Genomic DNA, 18380 nt, shown 5'->3' with positions numbered 1-18380 from the left:
CCTCATGAATAGCTAAGTTCTGCACTTGTGAGTGGAACATGACTTTGTTCCATGATGTCTCTGTCTCTGTACTTACATTGCAGGTGTTTTTAAGCACCACATTCACTGTGTTGAACTCTACCAAGAAAGTGTGTTCCCCAGTTAGCTTTTTTATGTTGTATTCAAGACTCTTAAGAGGCTACAACACATGTCAAAGTTATAAATCAAATCAATCATGAAATATGAACCTTATTGAAATGCTTGTGTCTGTTTCTTGTGAATGCAAAAAAAATTATTTAATTTTGTTAGATCAAATGAAACAATGAAATATGGCAGGAAGTAAATTACAGAATCATAGAATATGAAATGTTTTCTTTCATGCAGTAATCGTTCTTTATTCATAATCAGAAGGAAGTTATCATAGTCTCCTGATACCTAACTTAAATTGGGTTTTGGGTTTTTGTTTAGGTTTGTTTTTTTTGGGGGGGGGTTTTTTTTTTTTAATCCTCCGAGAAGGAAATAATAGTTCCAAGAATCCAAATAATCCTTCAAGAACAGAAATAATTTCAACCTGACAATTTCACAACTTCTAATTCAAGCTATGAAGACAGTGAAGGTAGCTCAAAACGTGTGTTTTCAGAGACTTTTCATCCAAACACCAAATGCTTCCTATATCAATCTAGTCATGTTTTTCATACCAAAGTGATGTAGTCTTGCTGCCTACAACACAGAAGAAAGAGGACTTGATGAAAATGAAAGCCTTACATAGACATAGTAAACCTGTTGGAAATAGAAAATTTGTTGAAAAAAATTACATATTGAAGTTACATGGGGGAGAATATGATGCTGCTCATCTGCTTAATCCTTTGTATTTAGTTACGTTAGGCAAGTGATAAGTTTTAACCTTTATTTTTATCTGAATGATCATTTCAATGCCTGTATCAGCTAGGTATAGCTCTGATTTCACTTTGCCTTTGGTTTCTATAAAAGTCCATTAAGTAGTCTTAGTCTATTTCAATGCAGGTATAAAAGTGGTCAGCTAGAAGTTTGATTAACTAGATGAGGGATAGTTAGAGAATGTCATCAGGAAACTTGAATTTGGGGATCATCATGTTGTGCCATCTATTTTCAGTGTGACTACTGTGAATGCTGACATTTCTGGAAAACTGAACCTCTGCTTTTGTACTCCAAATGTTCTTAACAGGAAATATTTTACACATTGGATTTAATTTTTCCTAGTCACTGGTAACTACTTCTGAATGCAACCTTAATACACATTTGCTGAACATTTCTGCTGAAATTTAATACAGAATTAGTATTAGTATACAGAAAGTTCTTTGAGCCTTATTGTTTACAGTTTATCTGAAAAGCTTAATCTCTTCAGTGAGTTTCTCTGGGGTTTCATTTCACAATATCTTTCAACAGAGTAAAGAAAGCAACATGGAAGCTGCTTGCTTTTGAAAGGTTTTCTTATAACCAGAATGGCAAGCACTATGGAAAAAGAAAAGTTATAATTTGCCACTGAAGTTTTTGGTGAGAAGGGTGAAATATTTGACTAACTTGGAAGTTGTAGCAACATAAGAAACTGATTATCATTATGTTAACTTGGTGTGTTATACACTATTGTGAGTCCATAATGATGAGTTACAGAAGGCTTCATATATAGGCATTTCTCTAAAGTTAGAAATGGTGAGACTTCATATATGAAAACCCACAGAAATAAATTTAGTAGGAAGCCTTTTTATTGAACTCGTTTATTGTCTATGACCCTCAGGACATAAGAGCTATAAAGCATTTGCTCTGCCATTTTTGTGTTGCATAGTTAATGAGGTTTCCTTCCTTTCTTTCTGGTCATTTAATTTCATTTCAGAACAAAGTGTGAAATTGTATGCAAAGGAATGTTACACTTTGTACACTTTGTACACAAAGGAATGTAATATTAAGATAGTTTTTTTATATTGCTTTGAGCAAACAGGATTCCCACGTACTGTTTTGACATTTCAGTAGCCACAGTGCTGTTGCATCATAGCTATTTTAGTTATAAATTACCTGAATTACCTTTATGTATTATTTCTTTCTGGTACTGTCTGTGCTATCCTATCTGCTGTGGAAGTATAATCATGAATCCTGATTCCTACCTACATTTCATATAATGAGAAATATACCATCCTCCAAAATTTTACAATGTGGAATAAACAGGTTAAATAGTTTACTGCTCTTTGAAAACATTTCATAACATTTATGGAGCTTATTATTTCTAAGTATGCAAACATATTTGATTTGACACTCAACATTAAATACCATTAGTAAAACATTTCTATACCTAGCACAGTTGTGGTTAAACTTTAAACTGATTTGAAAGTAGAAAGGACAGGTACACTGTAGCTCAGATTCAAAATTTGATGTGTTCATATTTTACAGATTGCTTCAAATGGATTTATTAAAAAAAAAAAAGTTAAAATAAATTATCATAACACTTCCATTAAAAAATACTTTGGTTGTTACCCTTGGAGATCATCACAGTTACCTTTAGAATATCAGAATCCAAATTCATGGGCTACAGTTCCATATTTTAAAAAGTATATGTATATTCATTTCAGATAAAGAATTAGCTAATCTTTGAAAGTCGTTGAGGATAAAGATTGTTTAGAATTTCAGTAATACTATTATGAAACACATTCACATTTTCAATTTTCAGGGACTATCTGTGAGGTACATGTGCTTACATATTAATAAATAAAGCATAGTAGTTTCATAACTACATATTGGGAATTAGTAAAGAAGAGCTGTTATGACCATTTTTTAGAGAACGATTAACAAACCTCAATGTTGTGCCCAGTTGTGTTAATACAAGGGCTCCCTCCAATGGCGACAAGTTACTTCACATACAAATATTGCTACGTATGGATGAATGAAACAGGAAATAAGGTAGATGGAAGAATTCAAAAAAGTAGTTGTCTCTGGTGGTTTACATGAAGATATTTTAAATGCATACCTTAGTCCCTACACCATGACATCTAGACAATGAAGTACCTTTTCATTTCAGATCTGCTGAATATGAAAAAAAATAAAAAAGACACTGTTTTTATTAACCACATTTCCAAAGGAGCATAGCTAACTGATGATAGACCTCTGCTGGCTAGCAATAGGCATTCAAGGGCCCTAGATTCATACCCTACCTACACACCCCTGCAATGCCGTTGAGTAAATGGGGTATCCAACTGCTGCTGCTGCAAAAAGAAACAAAACCCACAAAATTTTGTTAGCTTATTTTTCAGATTTAAAATCTTCCTCTTCTACATGAATATGAAAGCAAACTGTTTCAAATTTTGTTTCTCGAAAACAAAATAAAACAAAAAAACAACAACACAGAAAGACAGAAAGAATCTCTGGTACTGAGTCCATTCACAAATGTCAGTTGTCACCTTTGATAAATTACCTGGTAAGTGCAGTCTCATCCTCTCTTTATCTCCTGTTTCTGGAGCTGTTCTCTTATGTAAAGGTATGCTGATATTCCATTCACACAGTGAAAGGCAAGAAAGAGAAAGAAACACGACATAATATCCCAGTGAATAAAACACTCACCCAATGTGAAGAAAAACCAGAAAGAGAGAGAATGAAAGAATATTGGTACAGTTTACCCCAGTATCCTGTTTCTGACTGACACTGACAGAATGCTGTAAGAACAGCGTGAGGTTTTAGTGAATGCTCATCAGGTATGGTCTTCAAGCCAATTGTGATTCATGGCTTACTACTTCCCAGGAAGAGAGATTGGTAAAGATGACAGAAGTGGTGCAAAACTGCACCACCATCACCATCAGCACACACCAGAAAATCCAAATCATTAAGTGTTAAGATCAGGATTGAAATAAGAAGTCTGAAGAGGAAAGATAGGCCCAACATTTTTACAAAAGAAAAAAAAAATTGGGCAAAGGAAAGAGAAGGGAGAAGAGAGGACTGAAAAGAGAATATTTCACATGGTCAAACATCAACTTAATATTCAGAAAGTATCGAAAGAACGTGTATCTCTGAGGGGTGGTTTGTGTATCAAATTTTTGGTGCACTCCCTTGCATTGCATTGGAGATGTTAACACTGTTAGTCCCTACAGCATGGAGGAGGTGAACCTGGAGGTCTGAGCCTCACAGGGGTTCCACTAGGATTTCAGTCTGGTGTTACGTTATGAACCTCTGTTTTTTTGCCTCCCACCACCTGGCTAAAAAAAAGTCCATACAAAAAATCCATTTTATAAAATGAAACCAAATATCACAGAATCACAAAATGGTTGAAGTTGGAAAGGACCTCTGGAGGTCATCTGGTCTAACTCCCCTAGCACAGGCAGGGTCACCTAGAGCAGTTTGCCCAAGAAAATGTCTAGAGGGCTTTTGAAGATCTCCAAGGATGGAGACTACACAACCTCTTAGGTGTTCCAGGTCTCTGGAAAAAAATTATTTCTTTACAGTAAAAAGTTTTCCTTATGTTCAGACAGAACTTCTTGTGTTTGAGTTTGTGCCCACTGCTTCTTGTCCTATCATGGGACACCACTAGAAAGAGCCTGGCTCCATCTTCTTTATGTCCTCCTTTCAAGTATTTATAGACAATGATAATATCCCCTCTGACCCTTCTCTTCTCTGTGCTGAACAGCTCTCTCAGCTTTTCATCCTATGGGTGATGCTCCAGTTCCTTCATCATCTTTGTGGCCCTTTCCTGGACTCTCTCCAGTATGTCCATTTCTGTCTTGTACTGGGAAGCCCGCAACTGCACACAGTACTTCCAGGTGTGGCCTCACCAGTGCTGAATAAATGGGAAGGATCCCCTCCCATCACCTGCTGGCAATACTTTGTCTAATTCAGCCAAGGATACCATTAGATTTCTTTGCAGTAATGACACATTGCTGGCTCATGTTTAATTTGGGGACTTTGCGCGTCCCTGTGCTGAATGTCATGAGGTTCCTGTTGGTCTATTTCTCCAGCTTGTTGAGGATGGCAGCACAACACTCTGGTTTATCAGGCACTCCTCCAAGCTTTGATGTCACCAGGAAATTTGCAGAGAGTGTACTCTGTCTCATCATCCAGATCATTAATGAAGATAATAAACAGGATTGGATCCAGTATTGACCCCTGGTGTACACCGCTTGTTAATGGGCTCCACATAGGTTTCATGCCACTGGTCACCACCCTCTGGGCCCAACTGTTCAGCCAGTTTTCAAATATGACAGAATGAAAATCAACAGTGGAGTCTACGCTTTTACTATACTTGTGTACAATAGCCAAGTATTTCTTTTGCATCTGGTTAGAGTAACTAGTAACTTTTATAGCCACAAGTGTTAGAAAACTCTGTCTAACAACCCCATAGTTCTTCTTTCATATATTCTATTTAGGCATTCACTTCTGTTTTGAGGTTTGATACATCACTGTCAGGAAAAGTGATGGAGTGAAAAAGGTCTCTCAAAAAGCCACAGATGAGACACTTTATATAAGAAGGATGGCACTAACAGCAGTATGCAGCCTGTCCATCTGATTGCTGCATCATTTTACTACAGTTGAATAACATGTTCAAAATTATTTGGATAATATTGTATCGATATTAATATGTTACTTAGCATTAGCATTACTAGGCTTGGTTTACAGAGTAAAGAAATGAGATTGTTGACAAGATACCTAGCATGGAGATTCTACTGAGATGTTTTCGACTAAGAAAAAGTAGTTTCTGAATTTCACCTTTTACTTATATTGAAGGTTGTGATATTCACTTTTTAATAAAAATAACAGGGACAACAGTCATTCTGCTTTCATGTTACCACTGCCATAGAGTAAATTGCAGTGATTTAAGTCTAGGAGGTGGGAGATACAGTTTTATGTAGACATCTGACCAGCTATTTCACAGTGTGCTGAACATTTAACCTGCTTTTTTCTAAATTTTCCTATCTGAGAACTGGTGATAATGACAACTACTTTTTCAAGTGTTTTGACATTTATAGAGGTCTCATTAATTTTAATAGTTGTTGTTTTCTTGCTTCTTTCTGTTCCCTAAAATGCGTTTGCAAATGCTTTTAGTTCAGGCTGTTTCAAGATTATGCATCTCCTTTTTAGTTAATTGTCGTGGTTTAGCCCCAGCTGGCAGCTAAGCACCACGCAGCCGCTCGCTCACTCCCCCCCCCCCAGTGGGATGGGGGAGAGAATCAGAAGAGCAAAAGTAAGAAAACTCATGGGTTGAGATAAGAACAGTTTAATAATTGGAACAAAATAATAGTAATAATAATAATGAATTATGATGAGAAGGAAAACGACGAGAGAGAGAGAGAGGAACAAAACCCAAGGGAGGGAAAAAAAAGAAAAAAAAAAAATAAAATAATAAAAAGATACAACCGCTCACCACCTGCCGACCGACGCCCAGCCAGTCCCCGAGCCGCGATCGCTACCCCCCGGCCAACTCCCCCAGTTTATATACTGGGCATGACATCATATGGTATGGAATAGCCCTTTGGTCAGTTTGGATCAACTATCCTGGCTGTGCCCACTCCCATTTCTTGGGCACCTGGCAGAGCATGGGGAGCTGAAAAAAGTCCTTGACCAGTGTAAACACCGCTTAGCAACAGCCAAAACATCAGCGTGTTATCAATATTATTCTCATACTAAAATCCAAAACACAGCACTATACCAGCTACTAGGAAGAAAATTAACTCTATCCCAGCCAAAACCAGGACATTCATTATAAGTGAAACATAGATTCACTACTTACATAAATCTAAGTACCTAAGTGACTTTTTTAAGAAGATATCGTCAGCAAACAAAGTACAAAAGTAGAATGAAAAATAATTTGGTATAAAATACAATCCAGTTATTGGCTGAAAGTATGTCATGGCTTGCTGATTCCATTATTTTGTTTGACGTTTAAATAATTTGGCTTAACTTGTTTTCAAAGTTTAGCTGTCTGTCATGGTTTGTCCCCAGCTGGCAACTAAGAACCACACAGCCAATTGCTCACTCCCTGCCAGTGGGATGGGGGAGAGAATCGGAAGGGCAGAAGTGAGAAAACTCGTGGGTTGAGATAAAGACAGTTTAGCAAAAGCCAGGAACACAAGCAAAGCAAAACAAGGAATTCATTCAGTATTTCCCATTGGCAGGCAGGTGTTCAGACATCTCCAGGAAAGCAGGGTTCCATCATGTGTAACAGTTCCTTGGGAAGACAAACGCCATCACTCCAAACATCCCCCCTTTGTTCTTCTTCCTCCAGCTTTATATACTGAGCATGACGTCAGCTGGTATGGAATATCCCTTTGGTCAGTTGGGGTCACCTGTCCCAGCTGTGTCCTCTCCCAGCTTCCTGTGCATCCCCAGCCTACTTGCTGGTGGAGCAGTGTGAGAAGCAGAAGAGGCCTTGACTCTGTGTAAGTGCTGCTCAGCAATAACTGAAACATCCCTATGTTATCAACACTGTTTTCAGCACAAATCAAAACCATAGCCCCATACTAGCTACTATGAAGAAAATTAACTCTACCCCAGCCAAAACCAGCACACTGTCCTTTAGGTGGATGATAGATCTAGTTTGCAAGTCTTTGGGAAGAAGTTCATTTTAAACTATGCTCAAAAAAGGGAACTGTAAAAGGAACAATTTATCTTTACAGGTTTGTAGAGAAACTGAGTGTAGTTGATGTATATTATAGAGGAATTCCACTGGTCAGACCAATCTTCTTGCTCACCATTTTAATTGTATGATGTATTTCCTGCATCCTTCACTGCCTGTTGTCTTTTATGCTGTGAATTTTAGGAATTTTTTGCTGTTTAAAAGCTGGTAAACATCCGAACACTTCTATGGTACTACAATTTTTCACTATTACAAAAAAAAGAGCTTAAAGAAGTTAAGAAGCATGAATAGGTAAATGACAGGACCATGTAACAGGACATGGCTATGAGCTAGATAATATAAACATGAATATAAGGAGCTTAAGTTTTAAATCTAAGAAGAAATGTGAGTAGACAGTAAAGAGGATTAGGTCACAGTCATACTGGTCAACCAACCAGTTTAATGCAGTAAAGCATTCCCCCTAATGTGCTGCCATAAACAGTAAAAGATACTACAGGAGGGAACTGATACCTTGTTCTGGAGTGTTTCAGAGAATTCTTTTGGATACTGAATAATTTGAAATAACTAGCTATATATAGTAGCGAGAGTTTTATTTCTTCAAAAGACATCCACTCTCTTCCTGCTTTTCATCATAGTGGATGAGAATAATTCACCTTGAGGTGTTCTAGAATGAGCAGATACACAGTTTAGTAACTTCATATGAAGGGAAGCTATATGAGATAACTACGTACAATGTAATCTTTAATTAAATAAATTGCCTTTCTGCATTTCTAGCTCATCATGTATAAAACTATTAGTACTGCAGTTGCAAAATAAATGGTGTTTTGAAACATTCTGAAGAGCGCTCAATAGTCCATTTTTGCCATCTGTAACTTTAATAGCACTCAGAGATGACTAGTAATTAAATGAGAGATTTGTATTCCTCTTGGTAAGTGAAATTATTTTCTATAAGAAAAAACCAGTAATATTTTCAATGCTAAAAGCTATAAAATTCAAATTCGGAACTCTTGATCTAAAAGTAGAATAAGTTATACTGTAATGGCAAATTCTACAGCACAATGAATTAAGAGATATTTACAATATAATATTGAACGGTATTTCTTAAAACTTTCTTAATGGACTGCAAAAACACTAAGTGGAAAATATAATTATAGATGAAGTAGCCTTTGAAATATCTTATTTTAGAGGATTTTTTAAAATTAATTTTGTTTATTTTTTGTTTTTCAAATAACATTGTGTTCAAATTGAATTGTACTTTGTGAATCCCATCGCTCAAGTTTATAATATTAAATGATGAAATTAGTATGCCGCAAACATTTGAAATCTTTTAAGCAAGCACATTAGAAATATCTATATAATAAAAAACCTAACAAAAAAAACGAACAAAAAAGCAAGCAAGCCCAAACTCCATTGTAACTAAGGAAGATGATAGATTGAGGGAACCACTGCATGAAAGGGTAAACATAATATCTTGTGCAAGACATCAATATATCTGACAGTAATTAGTCATGGTTGCAGCACAGCACTGATATTAAGATCCCTCCACTGTTTTGCTTGGAAATCATGTTATTCCTGTGGTTGATCAGATATTTTTCTTTTGACCATAGCATTTGTCAGACGATGTGCACAATGTGCAGGTAATGTAAATGCATCAGAACTTGCCAGGTAGAGTATGCTCCTATGGAAACAGCAGAAGACGTTACAAGCAGTGGACATTGACTGGAACAAAAATTTATGATGGTTTTCTAGCCAGGTTTTTTCTATCTGGTCTATATTAATCATGTTGTCATTAATATATACTATCATTTACAAAAGAGGTTATGATCAGTTAATTTTATGAATATGTGCAACTGTTGTGTGTTTTTGTCAATTTAAGATTACTCTAATAGAGTTCAACTGTATCTTCAAACAATTCAGAGACAAGACCTGATGAAAAATACAGTGAGTACTTATGGCACAGGGCTCCTCACTAAGACTCCATTGCTAATATTTTATAGCCAACAGATCTGTCAGGTTTTGCATAAATCATTGATTATCAGCAATAAAGCCCTAACAATCTTTGATCATTTTATCTATGCAATCATTTTCTCCTAGCCATAATTCCAATCTGGAGATCAAGTAAAGGAGGCAGTTGTCTGGTACGGTGTTTTCTGGTTAGGGTGAAGGACATTCACATTCATTTTTTCACTTTAACCAAACAGTTCACATCTGTTGACTTTCAGGACTGACTTCAAAAGACTAATAACTTCCCACAGTGGTAAGAGGATGAGAAGGAAGAGTCTGAATGTTTGGATTCTTGTGCAGTGAATATTTCATGTACGTTGATGTTAACTGTACCGTGTGCTAGGTTAATCTGAATAGACACTGCTTTTGTTACTGAGAAGTAAATAGTTAAACTACTATATGAACTTGGATATAGCTTAGAAGTTATGGGAGAAAATAATTTATTTTGAACTCCCTTAGTTCTCAGAATAACTCAAGATGGGTTAATCCTTCAGCATTATTAGAGTAGTTTGAATTATGTTCTAAAATGAATAAATTTCCAGTAGCCTACTGGGATTTCTGTTCACTTCCTGACAACCCCTGGCACTAATACCAACTACAGTTTTGGTGTGTGTCATAAGCAGAAAGACTTGTACAAAGTTTGGCTTGACAGTGTCTCCAAAGCATAACCATCAGTGTGCAATAACCGCAAGTATTTTATAGGAACAGTTCTTAGTTACTTCACACTGATTTTGTCAACTGCTTTTGCTGGTTTTGGTAGTAGAATTCACAAAACACACAATGAAGCTCAGACCCTTCTTGAGGTACACTAGTACCTCACTGCTAAACTTCCTCTTCTGACAAAATTATCCAGGTTGGGGTCCTGTTCCAGTTCTTGTCATTAAACATGAAATGAAAATTTGCGTCTAAGTATACTTATTTAACATAGTAATATTTGTATTCAATATGAAGTAATACTTGTAATAAATATCGTAACATTTCTTATAATGGGTACACAATATATGTAAAAACATTGTACATATTATTTAGTCCTATAGTATGTTTTACAGTATATGTATAGTATATTATACAGTAAAAGTTGCATTTGTAAATAAGTGTCATCTGTTCAAGTGATCTAAAACATGGCTCAGTATACACAGTACATGTCTCATACACAACTTTACCTATGGAGGACTTTTTGACTGGCTGAGGAAGTTTTGGACATGATGTTGGTGTTATCCCTGGTCTAAAAACACATTTGCTTTTTAGATAGAGGATGCAGAGGGAAACAAAGAACTTCCTTTTTACCTTATCTTGATGTAAACTTACCTTCACAATTGTTCTGTGCTCGATGATGCCCTTCTAGACACAGGATTTAACTTTACTAATACAGTCTTGTGTGATTTCTGATGCCTTAATGAACTGAATAATTCTGTCTTCAAAGCAGGGTTAAAATAGCTTGAGGTAAAGAAACTACAGGGTTAGAAACTGAATTGGAGGATTAAAACAAGTTTGAGAGTAGGCCCTCATTTTAGGCTTCAGTACGGCACAGAGTACTTCCCTTCATGAAATAAAATAGGCTGTGAAGAGCTATCTACTTAGACATCTATGTTGCTGCGTGCCCCTGCTACTGTTTAAGGCTAAACTGCAATATTGTGTTTCCATGTTTCAAAAACTGCATTCTTTGAGGAAGTTGGTATGTCTTCATGCTGTTAAAAAGCAGTATAAAAATAGTATCTGTAAGAGCATCAGCTAAGATTCAGTAGGCAGTTATAGTGGAGGGGGTAGCTTTACAACCCTATTAATATTTATGCAAACAATGCTTATTAGGTGTAACATTCATATTAACTGAGGGTCACATTGAGTCTTTTTAACCATCGGATGCCTGTGTAGGTTGTGAGGACTCTGCATAATCTAGAATAATGGCATGTTCCCTTCGAGTGATTTGGCACAAGAATGAAATGATCTGAACAGTCTGAAGAAGACAGGGGTGGGAGGAAGGAAGCTCATTATATGGTTATAATTGTTGTGTGTTTAAACGATTGCTGGATTGGACCATGAAACAGTAATTGCATTCTACTGTAAAGGCAGGAGTGTATCTGTCACATTGAATATGCTTCTCCTCTAAAAACCCTACAAGCTACTTTAATAGGCTTTGGCTATGCCTTTAGTACTTGTAGTCTGGAGGAAAAGCTGTCTGATTGCCTCCTCTTTCTCTTCCTTGTGAAAAGGATTAAAACTGAAAAAAGCCCCAAACTATGTATTTTAACCTTTGGAGTGTTTAAAATCAAGCAATGAAGACCCATTTAATACTCAACTCAGTTGATACACTTTAAAATGTGTTCTTTCCAGATAAAAGCTTTGTAAAATGACAGCTAAAAATATTGATTTCTAAAGTGACCATTCTGAATGGTTTAAGGAGTAGTTTGAATTACTTTTAAGCTGTTACTGAAGTCAAAAACTTAATTTTAAATTAAGAACACATGGCTTAATTATACCCTGTAGTAAAAAAAAAAAGGCAATATGCATTCTGTACTCAAAACTTAACAACTAATTTTCATGAGGTGGCTGCCCTCTGAAAATGATTTTGGAAAAAAATTAAATCTTAATCGAACACTTCATTTGTTCACAGTACTTAAATTTCTGGGGCCTAGGTTCTGGTTCAGTCAACAAACTAATTGACACTTTCATTGGCAGCTATATTTGTTACAGACTGCAAATAAGGATTTGAAGGGACAAGAGGTCTGGAAGGGCCTCATTGTCCAAATAGTAGCTGTTCTCCGGTGTTTGTTTCAGCATCTTTTCACCTTCACCCTTTCACCTTCACCTGTGATAGTGAAATTATAAAGCATGAAGCTGAAAGTGGTGTGGACATTCAGAGTCACTAACTGTCATTGCTTGCTACCTGCTTAATAGGTTAGCTGTAATGAGCCCATTCACTAGTTGTTTTCTTTTCTTTTATTTTTTCTTTTCTTTTTTTTTTTTCTATTTAATGTTCAGAGATTAGAATTTATTAAAATTTTACTAGTACAGGGGAGGGAAGGTGCAAAGATTTATGTATAGGAGGGTAAACAATGAAAGCAATAAAGCTCATCTCTGCTTCAAAAACTTATGGAAAGAGAAGCTGCATACACAAAGATGTTGGTTTCTATGTACATCTGCAGTTGCAGCATCTGTGCCTTACAGCTATAGCAACAGTACTGTCCATATACCCAGAAACATGTAATCTTTTTAATTCTGTTCATCAAAATATTTCAGAGATATATTTCTGTCTAATTTATCAGATAATTAGATCCAAAATGTTTGAACAAATTCTTTATGCTTCACATATCACAAACAGGCAACAAGAAAAGAAGACACACAACACCTGAACATGTAACCAACAAAATCAGAAGATATTCTCCAGTCTTTAGGATGCTAAAGTTCATGATTACAGCTCTTTAGATTTTTTACATTATTCTTTACATTTCTTTATGTTTCTTTATGTTTTCTTTATCTAACAAAAGGGAAAGCAGTCTTATCAGTTAAATACTGCAAAAAAAAAAGTTTCTATGATAATACTTTATTTTTTTATCTCTCACCTGGGAAAAAAGTTGAAATTTAGATTTTTGTCCACATGCATGGGCAAGGGAAACGCAATGGATGTCATCTACCTGGACTTCTGTAAAGCCTTTGAGATGGTCCCCCCACAACATCCTTCTCTCTAAATTGGGGAGATATGGATTTGATGGGTGGACTGTTCAGTAGATAAGGAATTGGTTGGATGATCGCATCCAGAGGGTAGCGGTCAATGGCTCAATGTCCAGATGGAGATCAGTGATGAGTGGTGTCCTTCAGTGGTCTGTACTGGGACCAGTGCTGTTCAATATTTTCATCAATGACACTGACAGTGAGATCAAGTGCACCCTCAGCAAGTTTGCACATGACACCAAGCTGAGTGGTGCAGTTGACACGCCGGAAGGATGGGATGGCATCCAGAGGGACCTGGACAAGCTGGAGAAGTGGGCCTGTGTGAACCTCATGAGGTTCAACAAGGCCAAGTGCAGGGTCCTACACCTGGGTTGGGGCAATCCTTGGTTTCAATACAGGCTGGGGGATGATGTGATCAAGAGTAACCCTGTGGAAAAGGACTTGGGGGTACTGATGGAGGAAAAGTTGGACATGAGCTGGCAATGTATGCTAGCAGCCCAGAAGGCTAACCGTATCCTGGTCTGCATCAAAAGAAGCGTGGACAGCAGGTTGAGGGAGGTGATTCTGCCCCTATACTCTGCTCTGGTGAGACCTCACCTGGAGTACTGCGTCCAGCTCTGGAGCCCTCAGCACAGGAAAGACCTGTTGGTCTTTCCACAGGAAAGACCTGTTGGAGCAGGTCCAGAGGAGGGCCACAAAAATGATCAGAGGGCTGGAGCACCTCTCCTACGCGGACAGGCTGAGAGAGTTGAGGTTGTTCAGCCTGGAGAAGAGAAGGCTGCAGGGAGACCTTATAGCAGCTTCCAGTAATTAAAGGCAGCCTATAGGAAAGGCAGTGACAGACTTTTTAGCAAGGCCTGTTGTGACAGGACAAGTAGTAATGGTTTTAAACTAAGGGAGAGCAGATTTAGACTGGATTTAAGACAGAAATTTTTTACTAGGGTGGTGAGGCACTGGAACAGGTTGCCCAGAAAGGTAGTGGAGGCCCCAGGCCTGGAAACATTCAAGGTCAGGTTGGATGGGGCTTTGAGCAACCTGATCTAGTTAAAGATGTCCCTGCTCTTGCAGGGGGGTTGGACTAGATGACCTGTAAAGGTCCCTTCCAACCCAAAGCATTCTATGATTCTATGATTCTATGATTTTTCTTTTTCAACAGAACACTGAATTATAATACTCTGGATTCTTTAGCTGGAAACTAGAGTCTGTCAGTATAAGAACTTTTTGGATTCAGCATACTATGCATCTAAAACACAGGTTTGCAATGAAATTTATCTAACCTTTCGGTAAAAGGAAATCATAGAGCTCACTCTGTTGTCTTATGAAAGAGTATTTGATGGTACAATACACTGAAATGCCACAATGTTCTACACATTTTGTGAAAGGAATGTTTGGTTTTGAAATGTTTTATTGTGTCCTGGTTTCAGCTGAGATAGAGTTAATTTTCTTTATAGTGGCTGGTGTGGGGCTATGTTTTGGATTTGTGCTGAAAACAGTGTTGATAATACAGAGATGTTTTAGGTGTTGCTGCACTAGTCAAGGACTTTTCAGCTTCCTGTGCTCTGCCAGGTGCACAAGAAGCTGGGAGGGGACACAGCCAGGATAGTTGATCCAAACTGACCAAAGGGCTATTCCATACCAGATGACGTCATGCTCAGTATATAATGCTGGGGAAGAAGAAGGAAGGGGGGGATGTCTGGAGTGATGATGTTTGTCTTCCCAAGTAAGCGTTATGCGTGATGGAGCCCTGCTTTCCTGGAGATGGCTGAACACCTGCCTGCCCATGGGAAGCGGTGAAGGAATTCCTTGCTTTGCTTTGCTTGCGTGCATGGCTTTTGCTTTCCCTATTAAACTGTCTTTATCTCAACCCTCAAGTTTTCTTACTTTTGCTCTGCCAATTCTCTCCCCCATCCCACCGGGGGGGAGTGAGCGAGTGGCTGCGTGGTGCTTAGTTCCTGGCTGGGGCTAAACCACGACATATTGACTTAAATTTTAGAAGGTGTGAGATTTTTCAATGAGTGTGGTGTCAGTACTAAATGCGCAGATGACTTAACACTTGATCCAGAAGAATAAAGATTGATTCAGCGGTTGTTCCTATGGAATTCACTGACAATTACATTTTATTCTTGTGCTTGACTGTTTGCCAGATGAGAGTATAAAATGAAATGATCAGCAATACTTTCTTATATTTCCGTATTCAATACAGATGTGGCTGATCTCTTTTTCATTTTCTTCTAGGCCTTTTCTGGAAACACAAATGCAGACAGTGTCATATACTATAAGCTTCAGCATTCCATTAAAGCAAGGTTTCTCCGTTTTGTGCCTTTGGACTGGAATCCGAATGGCAGAATTGGAATGCGTATTGAAGTGTATGGATGCACATACAGTAAGTGTTTCACTGAATCAGCTAAATGAAATGACTATTCATCATTGTCTTTTGCTACCTAAATTACACTACCTAAAGTAGATTTCTAAGCTTAAATTTAGTCTTGAATAAAACTGATTCAATAAGTTTATGTGCAGACTTCACTATTTCTGCTTCATCTAACAATATGTGATGCTTATTTTCCAGTTCTTTCTGTGTTGGAATGAATCGTGTGGACATAATCCAATAACTGATTTACTGCAAACTCTTTTTTTGGTAGTCTTAAAAACTGCATCTTAACATAGTATACTTTCTACCTGAAGGACAAAATGTGGAAAATGTTTGCAGTTTTAAATATATATGGTCTTGGTCCTGAGCCAATAAAAGTACAAGTAGATAGACCCACAAATACACAATTGAAGGATACTTCAAAGTTGTTATATATTTAAGGGGTACTTTTAGAATAATTTTTGTGTCATTAATAAAACATTAATAACTGATATAAGCATTTGGAAGACAAATGCATAAGTGTTATGGTTGTATTGATCTGCTGGACAATGTAAATCTTCCTGTTGTTTTCCTGTTACAGTTCTTCATCCCTGGACTTTTTGAAAAATATTCTTCTTAGCAAGTTGTTTACTGCTTTTTATTCTCCACACCTTTTCTCCCTGAGGGAAACAGAGTTTATTTTAAGCAACCTCTTTAATTGCTTGTTTTAAATACTTTCATCTGTTGGTTTTTGGAGGACTTTTTTTTTTCAGTTTCTATTCTTAAGTTATGCTTTATACAGCTGATCTCTTCTGAATGCTCTCCATATATCTCTCTTGTAGTTCCATTCATTAGTATCTGACTTTAAACTGAACATCAGTAAAATACATCTCTGGGGTTTCTGTCTTAAACTCGGCTTTGTAAAATGAGTAAAAGACCATGAACTAAGGATATTGAAAATTTCAGCCTAGCTGCAGGAGATAGGTCACCTCAGAAATTAGGTAAACTACCCCATCCCAGAGAAGAGACAGCTTATGCCAGGAGAAGGCTGTGAGAAGCTAAAAACAGAATTCCTCAGTAACATCTGTCTGGAGACTGGAAACATTACTTATGTTTCCTAGAACAATGTAATGATACTGCTGTAACTGAGAAATGTGGCCAAGATTCAACTTAACCTCCACTGTTTTAAGTACCAGGACTACTAAAAGTTAAAAGTGGAGGCTGAACAGATGACTCTATCATTCCCAGCTGAAAGCTCATTTGAATCTCCCATTTGAAATCTCTTGTCGGTGGTACTTGATGAGAGTACATTCTTTCCTGTCCCTAAGCTTCACTGAAAGTCAATCAGCTTTGCTTCTTCCCAGTCGTTTACCTTGTGCATTCAACTATGTTTAAATCCTTACTCAAAGTCTTGCTCTCAAACATTTCCAAACTGAAGAGCTCTCTTTTGTAATTGCCTAAAATCCAGATTTTAATTACCTGTGTTCACTATTGTAATTTTCTCTGCCACACCTTGCAAGGTATCTTATGGCTCTCTTCTGTGATATCCTTATTGCCATGCTGCCAATGGAAAATCTACGAGTCTAAAGGAGAAAAAGAGGACGGTGTCCATGTTACTAAAGATAATAAAACACATAGAATAAGCAGTTACACAGTTAAAATATTTTGTGTGTGGTCAGTAACTACTTTTGAGGAAGATTATGTATTTTTCTGTATTTTACTTATTTGGTACGGGATCAACCCTATAGATAGATAGCTTATGGAAACAAATCAGTGATAACTATCTTCTAAGATTAAGCTGAATTTAGAAGGAATATTTACTTCATCCATTATCCACTGTAATGTAGTACATAAAGAACATGATAGTGTTAAAAATACAGAAACTTTTTTAAAGCTGGTTAAGATTTTCTCTGTATTAATGATGTTGTAAGTTCTTGAAATGCTTATTTTTTCTATGTATAAATGCTTTCATTCAAAATGAATTGCAGAGTGTTTATTATCTTTTTATTTATTTTGAACATCTAGAATTACCATGTGCTTTTAGTAGTTCAATTCGGTGGTTGCTGTTGAAGACAAACCAGGTGATTATAGTCTTATAGTTCTAAAATATATTTAATAATTTGAAAGATGAATTCTTTCTCTCCAGTCTTTTCCTCCATTTATCAGACACATGGAGGACATGTAGTTATTGTTGCAGTAATTATGCCTGGCTCTTTCTGAATTGCTATGAACTTTTCCAGGTGGGACCAGAAAATGAAGCAAAGCAGAAATGCAAATGATACCTACTTTAACTTTAATTCACACTTTATAGATTTCCCATTTCTCTTTCTTCCCTTCAGAGAGATCTCACTCATCTTATATTGTAAGAGTAAGCAACTCTCTTTCCATTTACCACCGAATATGAGAACTGTGTTCTGTATTCAAGTATAAATGCAGCAATTTCTTCCTTCAGTCTTATCTGTTGCAAATTACACAACTAAAACTAAAACTACAAGAATATAAAAAGTTGATCTCACTACTCTGTAAAGTGATACTGATAAATGCATGTCTATTACATCTGAAATAAGTCATTACTATCTTAGTGAGAAGAATAAGATATGAATACTACAGGACAACTGTTGGCACTACTTTCAAGTTGCTGCTCTGCTGTCTTCCAGACAAATAGCTGCTCTGAATAACTTAGCCTAGTATCCTCAGAACTGATGTTTCCCCTTTAATTACAGTCTCAATGAGGTTTGGTAATGTCCATGATAGCTGTCCATAGGATAAACCAGGTTATTATGAGTTTTGTTT

At 36.9% G+C, this 18380-nt stretch overlaps 1 protein-coding gene across 1 annotated transcript in view; it reads left to right on the top strand.

The window, feature by feature from the left end:
* The window catches only part of CNTNAP4 (contactin associated protein family member 4), a 237999-nt gene that overhangs the window by 131324 nt on the left and 88295 nt on the right, over nucleotides 1-18380 (top strand). The window contains exon 4 of the mRNA XM_072859037.1: nucleotides 15473-15620. Coding sequence (XP_072715138.1) covers nucleotides 15473-15620 — 148 coding nt within the window. The remainder of the gene's footprint in view (nucleotides 1-15472; nucleotides 15621-18380) is intronic.

This window comes from Ciconia boyciana, chromosome 4, assembly GCF_034638445.1.
Source record: "Ciconia boyciana chromosome 4, ASM3463844v1, whole genome shotgun sequence".
NCBI classification, from domain to species: Eukaryota; Metazoa; Chordata; class Aves; order Ciconiiformes; family Ciconiidae; genus Ciconia; species Ciconia boyciana.
Note: the sequence above shows the minus strand (reverse complement) of the source record. Positions and strands in the feature narration are given on the sequence as shown.